This window comes from Canis lupus, chromosome 16 (assembly GCF_003254725.2).
Source record: "Canis lupus dingo isolate Sandy chromosome 16, ASM325472v2, whole genome shotgun sequence".
Classification (NCBI taxonomy): Eukaryota; Metazoa; Chordata; class Mammalia; order Carnivora; family Canidae; genus Canis; species Canis lupus.
The window spans coordinates 16,055,649-16,073,885 of record NC_064258.1 but is presented as its reverse complement, the minus strand read 5'-3'; the positions used below and the strand labels follow the sequence as shown (position 1 = coordinate 16,073,885).

At 55.3% G+C, this 18,237-nt stretch overlaps 1 protein-coding gene across 5 annotated transcripts; it reads right to left on the bottom strand.

The window, feature by feature from the left end:
• Positions 1-73: 73 nt before the first annotated feature.
• Positions 74-16,915, bottom strand: ABCB8 (ATP binding cassette subfamily B member 8). 5 transcript variants are annotated; one of them, XM_049094915.1, is made up of 18 exons: positions 16,450-16,915; positions 12,948-13,260; positions 12,413-12,568; positions 12,241-12,335; positions 12,013-12,118; positions 11,061-11,222; positions 10,846-10,931; positions 10,634-10,731; positions 10,187-10,292; positions 7,821-7,854; positions 7,522-7,658; positions 7,259-7,353; positions 6,991-7,124; positions 6,041-6,188; positions 4,548-4,798; positions 1,571-1,690; positions 1,440-1,483; positions 74-211 (listed from the first exon to the last, which is right to left on the bottom strand). In XM_049094915.1, the coding sequence occupies exons 1-18, from the start codon at positions 16,542-16,544 to the stop codon at positions 91-93; spliced, it is 2,301 nt and encodes a 766-aa protein (XP_048950872.1). In that variant the 5' UTR covers positions 16,545-16,915; the 3' UTR covers positions 74-90. The 5 variants fall into 5 exon arrangements, with proteins under 5 accessions (XP_048950872.1, XP_025308665.3, XP_048950873.1 ...); XM_025452880.3 differs by lacking the exon at positions 1,440-1,483 and having other exon boundaries at positions 81-211; positions 16,450-16,909; XM_049094916.1 differs by lacking the exons at positions 74-211; positions 1,440-1,483 and adding an exon at positions 529-549 and having other exon boundaries at positions 16,450-16,909.
• Between the last annotated feature and the right edge of the window lie 1,322 nt (positions 16,916-18,237).

Below are 18,237 nucleotides of genomic sequence, written 5' to 3'. Positions count from 1 at the left end.
TGAGGGTCAGTTGCTGACCCTCGGCCTAGTCTTTCCCTCCTTTTGTGTCTTGTCCCTTCCCACTGACCTCACCCGGGATGATCTGTTCCTTTAGAGAGGCGCTGGCTCTTGCCCAAGCTGGAAAGCCATGGGAAGTTGGGTGTCGGCAGACTCCTCTTTTCGAGCCCCTGAAGGCCATGCTGGATGACTAGGGCTTCTGCACGTCCTATGCCTGCAAGTGGTCTGTCTCCAGTGAGCCTCTCCCACCTCCCCCCCCGTGAGGCTGCCTAAGAGGCTGGCCTCAGCTACCGGGGTTGGGGGCTCCCCGGCCACCCTCCTGGGCATGACCCAGATGCCCACCTGCCACCCTCCCAGGGAACATGGATGCCCTGTAATTTCACATCTTTTTTTCACTTAAAAACATATTCTAGGGGATCCCTGGGTGGCTCAGCGGCTTAGCACCTCCCTTTAGCCCAGGGCGCAATCCTGGAGTCCTGGGATCGAGTCCCACGTCAGGCTCCCTGCATGGAGCCTGCTTCTCCCTCCTCCTGTGTCTCTGCCTCTCTATGTCTAAAATAAATAAAATAAATAAATAAAACTTTAAAAAAAAAAACAAAAAACATATTCTGCACACCATACAACATCTAGGACCTAGGAAACTTGCCCATTTTTTAAAGGCCTGTATTCGATTCCATTATGTCGAAGTACCGACGTTCATCTAATTACACCCCTATGGATGAACACTGGGGCTTTCCAGTCTTCCATTGCAAACAATGGTGCTTTCAATAGCATTGCACAAATGTAGATTCCCAGAAATAGAACTACTGGGTCAAGAAGCAACCATACAGGCAATTTGGTAGATATCACAAAATTCCCCACTGTGGGAGTTTTATCCTCCTGTCAGTAACACAGCAGGCAGCATACCTGTTTTGCAGGGGAGGGCTTTTCTTCCTCTTTCCTTTTTTTAAAAGTAGGCTCCATGCCCAACATGAGACTTGAACTCATGACCCTGAGATCAAGAGTTACATGCTCTACCCGGGAAGCCAGCCAGGTGCCCCCACAGGGGTGGGGGGCTTTTCTAAGGGGAGAGATACAGTGCCCCTGACCCAGCTCGGGTGCCCTGGGACTGGTGGCACAGTGATGCTGGCCTTGAAAGGGCAGATCCGGGGCATCTGAAGGCACTGCAGTTGATCCAGAGGAGATAATGGGTCGGGCGAGGGGAGGACTCCTGGCATCCGGAGCAGATGCCTCTCGAAAGTAGAGCCCAGTCTGTAAGGTTAGTACCAGCTGGCCTGCAGTGGGCCTGGGTGTCCTGCTGATCCACGGCACAGGGACAAAGGGCTGTGGTGGGAGGGCCAGGGGTACCGAGGGCAGCAGGGGCAGCCCAGACACCCCACGTGGAATATGGCCAGGGCCTGGTCCTCGTCAGTGTCCAGCCCTTCATTTGGTTAAATGTTTACCTGTCCCCGTGTGTCTGCAAATGGGGAGATGCTGCACTGTCGGCCTGAGAGAATACACGTTTATCTCCATTAATTTATTTACTGAAACTTCTTTCTACTCTACCTCTTTCCACAAAGTGTGCTGCAATCACCTGCCTGCCTGCCTCTCTGTCCTCCAGACAAGATCGCAGCTTCAAGGGGTCAGGGACATCGTCCTCCCGGTCGCAGGGCAGGGACGGTGGCACACAACAGGTGCTTAATGAACATATCACCTTGGAAGGAGGAAGTAAATAAGTTTATTGTGCAGATGTGACCAGCTTCTGAGGCTGCAGCATTGAGTTTTAAGTACTTTGTCACAGATTATCCCATTTATTATTTTTATTTTTATTTATTTATTTAAAACCAAAGACTTTTAAAAAAATTATTTATTCGTGAGAGGCAGAGACACAGGCAGAGGGAGAAGCAGTCTCCATGCAGAGAGCCCAAATGTGGGACTCGATCCTCGGACTCCAGGATTATGCCCTGGGCCAAAGGCAGGAGCCAAACCGCTGAGCCACCCAAGGATCCCCTATTATTGTTTAAAGATTTGAGAGCATGCGCTACACATGGGCACGATGGGAGGGGCAGAGAGACAGGATCTCAAGTGGACTCTGCACTGAGTGTGGAGCCTGATACGAGGCTTGATCCCAGGACCCTGAGATCACGACCTGAGCCAAAACCAAGAGTCAGATGCTCAACTGACTGTGCCACCCAGATGCCCTGCAGATGGTCCCATTTAAACTCTTTAAGTTCTCAGGATGAAGTATTGCCAATCTTATGACCCATGGTGAATAGTGGTGGGAGGCGAGGTGGAGACCAAGGCTGCATGGTGATTGTGAGGCTGACCACACGGCCTTTCCACTCAGGGCTCCCACAGACTGCACTACTTTCCTAGTTGGGGCGGGGGGCAGGATTTGGAGGCCCTGATTTTGAAGTCTGGGTGGCTGGGGCTGGAGCTGGGGGGGCAGGGCAGGAGCTCGCCTCCACTGCCTCTCCCTTGGAGGTCAGTGCCAGCTTGGTTGGGGACCTGAGGCTGGCTCTGGGATGCACTTACTAGGGAGTGGCTTTGCTTCCTGGGCTATGGCTATCCTGGCATGCAACCTCTGATCAATATGGAAGCAGGGTATCACACTAGGGGGGCTGTGGCTCTGGGACATTTCAGGTGCTTTGTCCCCAAAGTAGCATGTGGTCCTAGATCACACCCACAAGAGGCCACAGGGACTCTCAGCCCTGGCTCCTCACACCTGAGCCACTCTATTCTTCCCGGCTGGCCTCTGGCCACAGCCGACTCTTCTTGTCCTACACATCGTAGCTGCCCCAGAAGCATGGTGTTGTCCTTGGATAAACCCACAGGATAAATCCAACTGATTTTATATTTTGTCAGCCTGGGAGCTAAGTATTAACTTCTCCCTAGCAGTCTGGTGACTTAGCACCATAGGACCCCTGTGGCTGGAGTTTGGGGTGTGTGTCAGCTCCTCCTTTATTTCCTTTAGAGCGAGGTATCCTCATGAAGAGGGGCAGTCTACAATCTCATGGGGTCACAGAGTCCAGCTATGGGCCCAGCGCAGTGGTTAAGACAGCCTAGTAAGCTTGAAGCTCCTTGTGGAATAGACCATGGCATGCCCTGCCCCTCTGACCCCTTTCCCAAGGGCCAGGGGCAGATGTCCCAACCTCCTTGTTCTGTTGACTGGGGGCAGGGGGTGGGTGGGGACAAAACCTAGAAAAGTGACCGTATTAATGAAGCAGGGAGAAGGAAGGGAAGGTGTTCTCCGGATAAAGACTGTGGCTCGAGGGGCTGGTCCACGGGCTGGGCTCCTTCTCCCCTGGCTCAGGGACAGTGGGAACAGAGGAGAGAGGGGTCAGGGTCCAGAAGGTGAGGTCCTGGCGTGGGTGTGGGGACCCTAGTGTAAACTCCCGTTCCCACTCCCTGATCCTGATTTGTAGAGATGCCGTGGAGCTGGGCCTGCACACCTTCAGGCTGCCAGGCAGAGGGCAGACTTGGCAGGGCTTCTGAGAGGGGTTGGGAGGGAACAGAGCAGGGGTCTGGGGACTCAGCCTCCTTTGCTGTTCAGCCCCATGATTCATGACTCTGGCAGGAGGGAGTCAGCCTAGTAGCAGGAGTGGGGAGTGGATGGGAGCAGTCCCAACCTCCCCGAGCTCAGCACTAGGCCTAGGTCTCACTGTGAGCAGGGGAGCAGCAGTAGCCTGCACCCCAGCACACTGGCCATCCTGGGTGCTTTGGTCCCTGGAAGCTCCCCTGAGCTGAGCCTCGGCCTTGGACACTGATGCTCGGCCATGACCAGAGCTCCAACAGCTCTCTCAGGACTTGGGGGGGCGGTTCCTGGGGCCTCTGGGCATCTCAGGAGCTGGGGTATCCAGGGCCTGTCTCCGGATGAGCTCTGCATAGAGCCCGCCCTTCTTCAGGAGCTCTTCATGGGTCCCCACCTATGGAGAGGAAGGAGGGGCAGGTAGTCACCCCAACCCAGCTCAGAGCTCTAGGTGGGCTGGCTTCTTATTTGCCACTGGGCTCCCGGTCTCCTAAGCCAGTGCCCCTTCTGGGGACACTATGAACCCAAAGCACAATTGGTTACACATTGCCACTGGCATGTTTGTATTTGTCAGCACCACCTTTCTGCTTAGCTGGGTTTTGGAAGAGCATCTGAATTCTTCTATCTCCCTTGCAGAACCCAAAGACTTGGGTTCAAAGCTACTTGAAGCAGCAGCCAGAGCCAGGAGTTGGGCTCCATGCAGCCCCCCAGACTTGCTGCACACTGGCCCCTGAGCAGTTGCCTTTTCTGTACCTCAACCCCTAGGCCCCTCTGCTCAGCCTTCTACAATTCTGAGTCCTTTCTCCTTGGTCCTGGGAGCCCTAATGCAGCTCTGCTACCCCCATGGGATGGAGAAGGAAACGGGCCTCGAGAGGCCAGGGCAGGAACTCCTGAATCCACACAGGGTATTGCTTCCAGGATATGGCCCAGAGCCCCCTGGGCTAGGCCAGACCCTCCCACGGCTCAGCTGAGCCACGCTTTCCACTGTGTCCAGGGCTGAAGCTGCCCAACCCACCGAGCCGCTGCCCAGCCCCCAGCTGACCTCACAGACTTGGCCACGGGCCATGACGACAATGTGGTGGGCCCCACGCACGGTGCTGAGCCGGTGCGCGATGACAAGCACGGTGCGGCCTGTGCTGGCACGATCCAGGGCCTCCTGCACCACCCGCTCGGACTCTGAGTCCAGCGCACTGGTCGCCTCATCCAGGATCAGCACCGTGGGCTGCTTGATGAGGGCACGGGCGATGGCTAGGCGCTGCTTCTGGCCACCAGACAGGGTTGCGCCACGCTCACCTGGGAGGAAGGGGACAAGGCAGGAGCTCGAAGCATTCTTCAGAGAGGGGCTCTGGGGGCCACCTGGAACTTCCCATCTGGCCCCTCAGGTGCCCCATCTAGCACTGTACACACATCCTGATCCCATAACCTGGGCCCATGCACTAACACACTCACACCCAACAGGAACTGTGTGCATGTGGGTCTCAGTGTCCCCTCAGAGTCACTGTGTGCCCCTCCCACACCAGGCCCTGCAGTTCTTGAGATCTTTTCCTGACTGGCTGGGTCTTGCTGCTGGCGAGGGGGCGGGGCATCCAGGACCCAGATGTGAACCCTAGAATGCGGTGATGGCCTATCACAGGGCATTCTGGGAAGACCGCACTTGGTCTACAGTGTCCACAGACAACAGAGGTGGCAGTGTGGGAGCTTAAGAAGGGCACCACGGTGACAGCGGTCAGAGACCAGTGAGGGGAGACTGAAGCTGCAGATGGGCCTGGGAGTGTGCTAGGGTCAAAAGTATGAGGGAAGCGCTGCTCTACAGGGGTGTGGGGACGGCTCCTCCCCTCAGGGTAGTGTGGAATCGGAGCACTGCGTGGAATAGGCTGGATCAGCAACACAGCATGAGTGATGGCTGAAGACGGGGTGCGGGGGGTGCCACTCAGCAGGCTGAATCTCAGCTAGACTGAGGCCTAAGTTTCAAGAAGAGTTGAAAACCCCAGATATGCCCACACCTTGAGATGTGCTGGAATATTCCACAACAGAACCAAGACTCCAGATAAAAAAACACGGTCCCAAAGGTTGAAAAAAAGACCCCTGAGCTGAGTGCACAAATCTGCAAGCTATGATACGAATATTCTAGTGTGAGGCTGTGATATTTTAATGTTCCAGAACTACTTGAGCCCTGTTCTGGGTAAGTCAGAAGGGAGACCCATCCAGCCACCTCAATCCCTGTGGGTAACATGATGGAAATATTTTCAAATTAAGTGATAAAAGCACAGGTACGACACAGGAACCAGAAGCATAAGGTATTAGGAGGTAATATCCTCGTGCTTCTGGTCGGGTCTGAGGACGGGGTTCCTGGGCCTGCACTCCCTGTGGTATCCCTGTCTCTGCAGCCTGTGTGGGACTAAACCACAGAACCAGGTCTGCCCGCCCAGGCCACAGGTATAGTCTTCCCTGATGCCATGCCTCTGCTCTTGCCTCCCGGACTCCTCACAACCTGGGCCCTGCAGACCCGAGCAGGACGCTGTCCCTGAGACTCACCGACTATGGTGTTGTAGCCCTCTGGGAAGCTGGTGATGAACTCGTGGGCATTGGCTTCCCGGGCAGCTGCATAAACCTCTTCATCTGAGGCACCCATCTTCCCAAAGCGGATGTTCTCCATGATTGTTGTTCCAAACAGGACTGGCTCCTGTGGGTGGGGACTCCGCATGGAACATTCTGACTTTGCCCCAAACCCCAGAAGGGGTGCATCAGGAAAGGCAATTTTGGCCACACCAGAACCACCTTCTTGGAGGGCAAGCAGGGGCAGTTGAAAATTACAAATCAATGAAGAACAGAGATCTATCAAAGTGGGGAGAGGCCATGCTCCCTGCAGGGCACAGGGTTCCTGAGGAGTGGGATGGGGAGGTGCTGGGAGAGCCGGGCCCTCCTCTCTGGAGAGATGGGAGTAAGGGGGTTTGCATTCTGGGTTTCTCCTGCAGGGGTAGGTGGGTAAGGGTGCCCTCCTAACCCACTCAGAGGGGGAAAGCAGCCTCTTGCTGGGTGGCACCACTTCAAACAGAAGGAAAGGAGCAAGACTGAGCGCCCCAGGGTGGGGCTGTGGGACCATGCTTAGTGGGGGGCAGGGGTCTCTACACTTTCTGGACACCATAGGTTTGTCGGAGAACTCAGGGATCCTAAATCAACACCCCACCCCACCTGCTTGGAGGCTTTAGTTGAGTTCCTGCCCTGGACACGAGGGCAGAGCTGCAGTGGGCAGTTATGGGGATGCCTCAGGTCCCATGACCACTGGGGGGGCCAGTGAAGATGGCCAGAGCCCTCCCACTGATGCTCCACCAGAGAGAACAGGGGTGATGGGGGTGGGAAGGGGGGGGAAGGTCCCATGTGTGTAAGGGCTGAGAGAAAAGTCAGAGGGAGGGGAGAGGGTCTGGGAAGTTAAGTCACATGTGCTAGTAAGCCTGTGCTGAGAGGTAAGCCTCTCCTCTCCCCACCTGGCTGATGAAGCCGATGACCTGGCCCCGGAGCCAGGACGGATCGAGGGTACGCAGGTCCCGTCCATCCAGTGTCACCATACCCGCCGTGGGGTCATAGAAGCGCTCAAGCAGGGAAGCCACAGTGGTCTTTCCTGGGGAATGGGGGTTGGGGAGGTGGCGAGGTTGGGGAGATAGCATGGTTTCTAGACATTGTGCCCCACCCCACGCTGAGCAGCCACCATAGGAAGGAAAGCCATAGGGTGGGAGGGTGGTGGGTTCCTCTCACCTCCACCGGACTGGCCCACGAGGGCCACGATCTTGCCAGGGGGCAGGGTGAGGGAGAAGTCCTTGAGCACCTGGAAGCCAGGGCGGCAGGGGTAACTGGGAGGAGCCAAGAGAGACCCTTGGTCAGACCAGGTTCCTGGCCCCTTTCTGCCCTGGGCCTTCAAGTCTAACTGTACCCTGAGGGGAGCTTATTTGGAAGGAGACCTTGACCCAAACTCCTGAGCCCAAAGGGAATGACCCCCGCACCCATCTGCCAATGCTGACCTGAAGCAGACGTTGTGGAACGTGATGGCCCCGTGCAGGTGCTCTCTGGGGATGTGGCAGCCCCCAGACAGAGGGATACACGGGCTCAGAGTCATGTACTCGAAGACCCGGGCCCCAGCGCTGAGCCCCCGTACCACCTGGGGAGAGGGTTAAAGTCTGTGGTGAGGGAGAGGCAGGGCTCACAGTGTCCCCTCCACCCTGACACCTGCTTCCTGCAGCACACAGCTGATGCTCCTGACACGCTGCCAGCCCAGATCTGATGTCCACACCCCAGGGCGCACCCCCCGATTGCCACTCACTTGGCCAAACAGGACGGAGAGGTTGGCCATGGACCTGTGAGGAGGAGAGAAAGGCTGAAGAGTGGGGCCCAGAGCCCAAGAGAAGAGTGGCGCCAGAGGGGAGGGCTGTCGGTGGCTGGAAGGTGAGTCACGCGTCTCAGTCACCAGTCCCTGACTGGGCCATGTGTCTGAGAGTGTGCGCACAGGTCTTCCTTGAAGGGGAAAGACTGACTCTTGAAGAGGAAAGTCACTTCTTCCAGCACCAGGAGCTGCCTGCACGGAAGTGGTTCTGGCAGGTCAGAGAGCTACCGGCCTTTGCCAAAGTGAGTGCAGAGGCATGGAGCAAGGAAGAGCCGGGACAGCGAGCTATCTGTGGACAAGAAGGAAGCACATTCTCCACAAGAGATCTGGAAGCCATTAGGGCCTGGCACTGGTGCCTGGCAGCAACCTAAAAACAGATGCCCATAACTCGTTGTGATGTCTGTGGTGCCCTTGCTCTCAGAGCTGGCTCAGAAGGCAGGCCTTGCTCTCCCAAGAGGCCTGGTGGGGGTCAGAGGGGCAGCCCATTCCCAGTGGGGCCCAGCCCTGCATGCAGACCCCATGACTGGGGTCCCTCTGGGTGCCTCCCGGTCTCCTCCACAGACCCAGTGCCACAAAACAACATGTAGAATGGGGTCTAGAGGTAGAGGCTGCCTCTCTTCCTTCCCTGCCCCCGTTGGAACCCAGGAGGAAATCCATCAGCCTCCTGAATAAAACAGCCTAATTCCTCTGAAGTGGGTGGTGAAGGATCTCCATGTAGTGAGGGGCCCTCAAAAGGATGGGCCTAAGGCCTGTGGCTGTGGGAGCAGCTCCATCTAGCAGCCTGAGAGAGAATAGTATGGATGGGCATCCTAGGCCTTTTGGTTTGAAATAAAGCTCTGCTCAGGCAAGGCAGTGCAGTGGGGAGGAGAGGTTCTGAACTTACGCCACATGGGGAAGTGGGGGCTCAGGGGAAGGCGAGCCAGGCTTGGGAGGTATAGGGAAAGGGAGACTTTCCTACCACAGCCCGTGGAGGGCCATGTGGTGACTGTATGAGAAGAACCACAGGGCTCATCAGTGTCCTCAGGACCAGAGTAAGAGGCCAGGGCTCGGCCTGGGGTCAGTGCCAAGTCCTGTCTCTAAAATAAAGAGCCTCTTGGTACCCAGGCCACCAAGGAACAGTTTTCAGGCTGGAGGAGGGATGAAGCTACCTAGAGTCTGAACTCAGAGGTCTGAACGGGCCCAGATTAGGGAGCACTGGACATAAACAGGGCTGAGGATGGGCATCTTTTCTGCCAGCCGTCTTCGGGTTGGCTCCGCTCTACCTGGGACAATAATGAGGGTGATGGTGAGGGATGCTGTGGGAAACAGGCGGTAAGACACACTGCAGAGCCAGGCCACGAGTGCCATGAGAATCAGAAGCCATGGGGAAGGGGCATGGAGGGGTGTCTGGGGTGACCCTGCACTTCCTTGACGTGGTTAACAGTAATACCGGTCTCCACTCTTCAGTAACTTATGATAGTCTATTCTCTCTTCAACTATTTATCACAGTACCTATTTATGCTTGACGCAGGAACTGGTAGTGTTTAGCTTAGAAGAGAAAGGAAAGGGGAGGCCTTGAGGGTCTCATGCAAAGGGAGGCAAGAGCTCTGGGCAGACAGGCCCAGTGGAGCGGGTGGGTCTCAGAGCAATGAGCACACTGAGCCTTGAGGGTGGGAAGAGGGAGAGAGGGTGACCTTTTCATCCTTGGGACACTCAGGCAGACGACAGCAGGCAAGCTCGTAAAGAGCAAGTCAAAGATGGTCAACCCACAAATGGAATCCTCTCAGCTCTAACAAGGAAGGAAATCCTGACGGGCTATGCCATGGATGAACCTGGGAGATGTCACCCTGAGCAAAAAAGGCCCATCACTGAAGGACAAACGCTGTGTGATCTCACATGTATGAGGGACCCGCGGTGGGTGAAGCACAGAGCCAGAGGCTGTCGGGCGGGGAGAGGAGCCATGGGCCTTAGTGGTTAATGGGCACAGTGCTTCAGTTTTGCAGGATGAAGGCATGCTGGTGGTGAATGGTGGCAGTGGCCACACAACTGCATGACGCATGCAAAACGCTACTACAGCGTATGCTGAAAATCAGTCAAAATGGTACATTTTATGTTATGTGTATTTTACCACAATCACCAACTTTTTAAAAAGCTGTCACGGACCCTTCTGAGCTGTTTAGGTGGCGGGAGATGACAGCTGCATCCCTGGGCACCCAGTCAGAGCATCAGGTTGGAGGGCGCCCGCGGAAGGCACCCCGTGCTTCCCTGAGGAAACTGGGTGGGCCAGGGGCAGGGCTCTTTCGGGACAGGAACAGCCTCACACTCACCTCTGCACCGTCTGGGAGGCCACCAGGAAGGACATAAGGTCTCCCCCTCTCAGCTGCTGTCCAGCCACGAGGGAGCCCCCAACGAACAGGGTGCCCAAGACCATGCCTACAGGCGGAAAGGGCCAGGTGGTTAGCAAGGAAGCAGCTAGGATCAGGGGACACAGCCCAGGTGAGTCCCCAGTTCCAGTCCCTGCTGTGCCTCCGACTGGAATGACAACAAGTCATTTCAGTAGTGTCCGCTTTTGTTTCTTCATTTGGGAATGAATGCATGCATGTGTGTCAGAGGGAGGCACTCAGGCAGCTGGCACTGGACAGACATCTAAGGGACATCAAGCCCGTGGAGAGCTGCCCCTTGCCTGCCTCGCTGGGACTTCCTTGGCTGATCCATGCTCATCCCCAGCCATGACCCAGTGCTCCCACACCCCTGGTGGGGACTTGCTCACTCACAGTTGAAGGCAATGTTGGAGAGCCCTTGGAACAAGGCAATGCCCCTGCCCAGCTCCTCTGCCTTACAGCGGGACTCCTCCAGCTCTGCTCCATAGCGTCTGGGGAGAGAGGCCAAGCCCGGCCATCAGGAAGCAGCCAGGGTGGGGTACAGGGCTGATGGGGTGCATTTGGGGATCCTCCCTGCTTCAAGTTCTTCCCCGTGTGGAACTCACTCCTCTTCTCGGTTCTCCATGGCGAAAGCCCGCACCGTGCGAACATTGCCCAGGGCCTCATCTGCTACGCCCGTTGCCCTGGCAACCTGCAAGGAGTCCAGGAAGTTGACACTGAGGTTGGAAATTGGGGGGGTGGGGGGATGGCATGGTAATGGGGTAATGGCAGGGCAGAGAGCAATGGGGCAGGTGGGGAGGATGGGCAGCAATGCCAGTACCTGTTCCTGACACTGGCGAGACAATTTCCGGAGAGCTGAGCCCATTAGGGTGCCAACTCCCATGAGCATTGGTGTGGCCACCATCAGCAGCAGCGTGAGGCGTGTGGACAGCATGGAAAGGGACACCAGGCAGCCGGCCACCTGGGTGCAGCTCCGCAGCCCCTAGGGAGAGGCAGAAGGCAGGAAGGCCATGTGGCAACAGCATCACGACAGGGGGTGGGGGATGACTTTCCCAGGAGTCTGCTGGCCACAGCGTGACTCTCACAAGGCCAAGGCCATAGGTCTGGACTCTGGGAGGCCACATGGCAATCCACCTGGTCATTAAACGTAGCCCCCTCTCTACTAGCGGGCATGAAAGGGCTGGGTGAGAATGTCTACGGACCACAGCATCCTTCCCTAGACAAATCCCAGTTTGTTCTGGTGTTTTGCTCGAGGAACTGAACTAAAAGAATAGAATATGGATGTCACACAGAATAGCTGTGGGCCAGTCTGGCATGACCCAACAGCCGCGGTGACAGTGTGGGTGGATGAGGATGGGACACCAGTAATACAGTAAAAAGCCTTCACTCCTCCTCACACTTGTCAGCATGCCAAGTATTCTGGGGGCAAGGCAGTCCGGGGTGATTTTGCTCTTGGCAAGCTGGTCCAGGAAAGGCTCTTGACGGAGTCCTTGAGAAGGTTTTTCTGGGGAGGTAGAATTTCAGAACAGGAGAGAAACAGCCCGTACTGACCTTGGATGATGCCACAGTACCTCCCTTCTGTGAACTTCCCCATTCCCTCACCCACGCCCTTGCCAGACAGCAGGCTTCTCACTTGGTGTGAGCCTAGGCTCAGGGCGCAACAGCAAGGTGGGATGGGGCTGGCCTGCTGTGTCTACACTAGACAGTGTGTGTGTATGGGTGTGCATCTGCATGTGTAAGTGTGTACACACAGGGGAACCGGGGGAACTGACCTGGGAGATGACAAGTTTGAAAGATGATTTAAACTCCTGCACATCGGTTGTCAACCGGCTCACCAGCTGCCCTGTCTTTTTAGCATCAAAGAACGCAATATCTTGCCTGATGGTAGGTCAAGAGTGCAGGACGTAAGGGAGAAGAGGGAGACGTGAGTTCAGGATGAGCCCCTTGCCCGCCACCTGGACCATCAGCCACTCCTACCCACACCCTGTAGCTGGCAGTACCGGAGCAGGTTGCTGAAGAGGGCCCTCCGCATGTCCACGGCCATGCGCTCGCCGATGCGGGATAGCAATACCAGGTACCCGAAGGTCAACAGCCCCTGGGAGAGAGGCCGGGGCACTCAGGGGCGCCTGGGAGGCTCCTCTGGGTGCCCCCAGGCCCTCCCTCCTGCTGTACCTGGACACCATAGAGGATAAGCAGGTGGGTGCTGAGGTTCCGAGACTCTGTCAGGAAGCTACCCACATGGTCCCGCGTGTACTTGGCCACGATCTCCACCAGCTGGCCCAGAAGCAGGGGGATCTGCACGTTCACCAGTGCTGCACCCAGCGCCAGCTTGGCAAGGGGTGGCAAAGCAGGCATTTAGAAGGAGCCACATTCCTTCCCATCCCTGTCCCTGACCTCAGCCCTCCCTCCCCACAGCTTTTCATGCTTTGGCTACTTCTGTGCTTCTCTGAGACAGCTGAGTTAAAGCCCAGGCTGCCAGCCCCTGGGGACCCCTGGACCCTGCACACCCAGCTGTTCCATGCAGGATCTCCTGGTATCCCTTGGCTTCCAGTTCCCCAAGCCAGCCAGCCCTTGCTGCTTCCTGAGGTCTAACTTTGAGATTTGGTGAGGCAGACAAGCTGTCCCCATGGAGCTCTGGGTGGTGCTCACAAACCCCTGACTGGCTCCTTCCCTGTCCCTGACGTGGAAGCATGGAGGGGCAACTCACCACGATGGCTACTCCCAGAACCAGCAGGTGGGGCCGCAGAAACTGCCAGAAGAGCTTCCAGTTAAAGCGAGACTCCCCAACATAAGGTCTGGAGTAGGTAGGAGGGGCCTCCTCAGCCTCACACAACGCCACGAGGCCGAGGCGGGGGCACTTAGTCCAGACCACAGGGCCTAGAAGGATGCCCCCAAGCCAGCGCCAGGCACAGGGTCTTTGGCTGGGGGCTGGGCGTGCTTGAGGGAGGTGGGCCCGGAGCTGGGACCTCAGCTGGGCCACAGCCCTGAGGAGGTAGGAGGCATGGTGGCCGTTGGAGGACCTGCGGGGAGAGAATGGCATCAATGGCTCGAGGCCCCGACTATTCCTCAGAGCAGCCCAGCTGTGGGCTGAGCCCTCCAGACAGCATTCCCTCTTGCACGGGGTTCTGCGCCGCCTTTCCCAGGGCTGCTCTTCAGCAACCTCAGTTTCTAAGAGGAACGCATACAGGCCAAGTGGCCCAGGAATAAGACAATGGCCTGTAGTCAAGTCAGAGAGGTGTGTGTGGTCACACAACTAGGCCTTCTCAGCCACCACAGTCAGCGACCATCTCCAATACACACCCTTTCTCATCACAGGACAGCGTACTGGACGGCAGCTAGTCCACAGGCCTCCTTTTACAGATGAGGACGCAGAAGTCTTGAGGGAGTCTGGCTCAGAGCAGCAGGAGAGGGAGTGAGCCTGCAGGGGTCTCACCAAGCAGGTGAGACCTGGTGCCTCTGGCCTCTACCCTCCACCCCTGGGGCAGATGTGTTCTGTTACTCTCACTTGTTAAGAGAAGTGTCACGGGGGCTGGGAGAGGTGAGAAAACCTGTCCCCAAGCAGCAGAACTTAGATAAGAGGAGAACCTGCTGTATGATTCTAGAACCCAGGCTTGCTCCACGTGGCCCCATGTGATGTGCCCAAGGCCGTGTGTGGCAGGGCCTGGCCTGGCCCCAAGGCTTCTGACCACTGGTCAGTGCTCATTGCATCCCCTCACCTGGCTCCTCCCAGGCCTTCGGTGCTTATGTGACAACGAGACAAAAAAAAATAACAATCCAAATAATGTATCTCTTCAGCTCTGATATGCTATGCTCAAATCACCTTCTGTGTTCTGCGGTTTCCATCTGGACTTTAGAGGTGACGAGGACCTATGGTGGGCGGTTTAGGCTGGGGTATGACATAATCAAATTTACATCTTGAAGATCATAGTGGAGAGAAGAGGGCTGGAGGGGAGCAAGACAGGCTACGGGAAGCCTGTTAGAAGCAAAGTTATCTGGCTAAGAGTATATGGTGGGATTGCTCAAAGACTCAAATGAGGTTGGGGCGCCCGGGTGGCTCAGTCAGTTAAGCAGCTGACCCTTTGGTCGCCTGGGTGGCTCAGCGGTTAAGTGTCTGCTTTCAGCTTAGGCCGTGACTTGATGGAGTCCCACATTGGGCTCCCTGCATGGAGCCTTCTTCTCCCTCTGCCTATGTCTCTCTGTGTGTCGCTCATGAATAAATAAATAAAATCTCTAAAAAGAAAAACAGCGGACTCTTGGTTTCACCTCAGGTCATGATCTCAGGGTCCTGGGATTGAGCCTAGCTTTGGGCTCTGAGCTCTGTGGTGAGTCTGCTTGAGGATTCTCTCTCTTTCTCCCTCTGCCCCCGCCCAACTCACATGCATATGTGCGTGCTCCTTCTTAAATAAATTAATCATAAAGAAAAATACTCCCTTTGGGGAAAAAAAAAATTTTAATGGCATTACTGATGGACAGGAGCTTTTTAAAAGAACAAATAGGATGAGGTTTTTCCTTTACTCTGATAATCTTGTATTCTTAGACACTTAAAAAAAATTTTTTTTTTATTTATCTGAGAGGCACAGAGAAAGGAAGAGAGAGAGCATGAGCAGAGTGAGGGGCAGAGGGCGAAGCAGACTCCCGCTGAGCAGGTAGCCCGATGTGGGGCTCAATCCCAGAACCCTGGGATCATAACCTGAGGCAAAGGCAGATGCTTAACCGACTGAGCCATCCAGGTGTCACTATCTTAAATTTTAGAGAAGCTCACCCTCCTTCCAATTTTTCCATTAGGCTTTACATTCTTGAGGGCAGAAAGCTCTATCTTATTCACATTGCATCCCTAGCACTTAGCAGAGCTCTTATACATGTAAGTGTTCAGTAAATGCTTATGTTTGTTGAGTGCGTGCCCTCATTAGAAATGAGGAAGAGAAAAATTTGACCTGACCTGTTATTGCACTGTTTGCAAAGTTTCGGACTTATTGAGGCCAACAATAAGAAATATGCTGTACATTGCCACCCAGTAGGAAAAATGCATCACACAAAATTGAAATGCTTCACAAAACAATACTTCCCCTAATTTGTTACACATGTATTTTATTATATTCACTTTTTTTTAAGGTAGGCTCCACACCCAACCTGTGGCTTGAACTCATGACCCTGAGATCGAGTCACATGCTCAATAGACACCCCCTATTATACTCACTTCTAAATGATCCTGACTCACTAAACTCATTTTATGATCTCTTGTTGTGACTTGCACATTTGAAAGACACTGCACTTGTGAATACACAAGAACTTGGATATTATTTTATTTCTTTCTCTCTGGTTTAAATGCTATCAATACCCTTATTCTCTTCCTAAGGACTGTTATCAAACTTTTTAATAATTCACCATGGCTACTTTCCAGCTTCTATCATCTCCAAACTAAGACTCTAAGCAGAGCTTGGTCGTTGCCAAGAACTGGTGGATTACTTCCCAGCAACAGTACTTCTTAGCTCCAGCTTGGCCCAGCTCTTGCCCTCTCTGTCAGATGGGCTTTCCAAATGTCACAAGTCCACTCCGCCCACCACTGCCAGTAGGCTGCCTGGCTGGCCCACAGGTTATTCACTCCAGTGGAGTAGCAGTCTCAGGGTCGATGTTCCTTTCCTACCTGTCTCTCTCTCTCTCTCTCTCTGAGCTGACATGTGTAGAGTGAACACACACACACACACGCATTTCTAGATTGACTTTATCTTTGCTGAAAAGTATCCAGATCCAGGAACCATTTTTGTTTAGCTCATATTGACTCTCGGGAGCAACACCAATATTAAATGTCTCTGGACACTGATAACTTTTGCCCAAATTGCCAGACCAATTCCAAGAACGAGCACAGAACGGGGGCAGGATCCGCGGCGATCCCAAGGCTCACACCTGTACAGCACGGCGCCCTCTAGTGGGAAGAACGGACCCGGCGTGGTCACCGACCTAGAGCGTGCCCTCCGCCATCCCACACACGGATACACACGGGCCGAGTCTCCTGCTGGCACCTGGGTCCTCTCCATAAATAATTGAGGCCAAGCTCTGGGGAGTGACATTTCACCCCCCACCCCCACCCCTGGGCCGGCCTACAACTTCCAGCAGGCCTCGGACGAGCTCGGGACTCCATCTCCCGGCAGGCCCCATGCACGGCCAGCCGGTCAACCGCCCGCGCTCCCAGTAGATTTCTCACTTTTTACCTGACGGCCGAGAATGTCTGGAAGCAGACGGGTGGTAGCAGCCTGCCTGGGACAGGGCCACCCCGAATCCCGACCCGAAATAAATGCACCAACATGATGGAACGTGAGTACAGGAGCAGCCAACCGCTGCAGCTTCACCCTCATCCCATTGAGGGCTCCATGTTGGCTCCGGCCCGCCTCCCGACAACACCCTCGCCCCTCGGCGACGATTGGCGGAAAGACGCATCAATCTCGTCAAGGGCTGTGATTGGAGAGGACTTTCACGATCTTCCTCCTTCCGGAACTGTGATTGGAGAAGCCGCCTGCCCGCCCGCCCCCAGGCCTGGGCGGGGCCGAGCAGGTGGGGCAGTGCCTTCCGCCCTCTGACGGGGTCAGCTCTGGGGTGACACCGCCGCGGGGTATCCATGGTAACGCGCCAGCCGCTGACCTCGGGGCTGTTCTCCCATGGGTGCTCCCGGCGGACTCTAGATGTCCCGAAATGTCTAAGGAGTGAAGAGTGCTGGTCCTACAGGAGGAAGGGACAAATATGTTCCCGGGGAGTTTTTTTGAAACATGCCTTGTCACCCGCCCCTTTCTCCCAGGCAGGTCAGAGTTCCAGGGACAGCAGCCACGTGTATTTGGGAAACAACTACCCTGGTGATTCTGACACACTTCCCCTCCTTAAGGATTGGGAGCGGGGCCCCTGGGTGGCCCAGTGGTTGAGCGTGCCTTTGGCTCAGGGCCTGATCTCTGGGTCCCGGGATCGAGTCCCTGCGTGGAGCCTGCTTCTCCCTCTGCCTGTGTCTCTGCCTCTCTGTGTCTCTCTTGAATAAATAAATAAAATTAACAACAACAAGAGGATTGAGAACCACTGGCGTGGAGACGTCTTGTAAAGTGCCACCCCAGACCCTTCTCCGCAGATGCCTTCCTCACCGCAGCCAAGGTGACTTGCCTAAGGCACCCACCGCACTCCTCTTGCACCTCTGTGGAGTACTTATTTATTTCTTCTGTGTAATTATTTGCATAGCTACCTCCCCCATGGGCTGTGACTTCCTTCTGGGCAGTGGCTCCCTCTCATTCATCCATACCCCACTTCCCCTCCAAATGCCTGGCAGAGAAAAGTGCTCTTTATAATGAACTGACTTGAATTGGGATGGTTATAGGGAGGCTGTCAACTGATGAATCCGGGGTAGAACTGGGTAGGAAAATATGCCAGATTAGCTTGAAGCTGGGCTGGGAGTATGGGACGGGGTCCTCATGTGAGCATGGTGGAATATTGGGGTGAGTGAGGTGGAGGGGAGGTCAGGCAAAACCTACATAACCCATCTTGGCAGATGTCTCTGCCATCTAAGAAATGGGCATTCCCTAGCCCCTCTGCAATGGGGAATTCCATCTCCTGCACTAGGATGCCACTTCTAGGAGTGAGTCTCTGTTTTCATAGCTCTGCCCCCTGTTGCTCAGGGATAAAACTATGCAAGCCCCAAGCTACTATAACAATCCCTGTCCCCAGAAGGCAGCACAGAAGGAGAAAAACAGGCGTATCTGGACTCACGTTTTGTGGGCAACTCCACAATTGCCTCCACATTCCTCCAATGAACACTCTGGGAAGCACTGTGTTCCTCTCCCTACTTCCTGGATACTGGCCCCTACAACAGCCCTCAGGCCTCAGCCCTGGAGGCCCTGACACCTGGGTGGCTGAGTCAGCACCTCAGGAATGGGGTTCAGTAGGAAACTGGGTGATTCAGGGCCTCAGGAATGGCGTCGGACATGCCAACAAAGCAGCTGCCTCCTCCTCTTCATTGAGGCAGC

Bases quoted from the DNA above. Each gene is read 5' to 3' on its own strand.
- ABCB8 (XM_049094915.1), bottom strand. From the start codon at position 16,544: ATGTTGGTGCATTTATTTCGGGTCGGGATTCGGGGTGGCCCTGTCCCA. The intron at 11,223-12,012 runs GTCAGTTCCCCC...GCCTCTCCCTAG, and splicing joins TCAAACTTGTCATCTCCCAG to GGGCTGCGGAGCTGCACCCA. The intron at 6,189-6,990 runs GTGGGGAGAGGA...CCCCACCCACAG, and splicing joins TCATCGGCTTCATCAGCCAG to GAGCCAGTCCTGTTTGGAAC.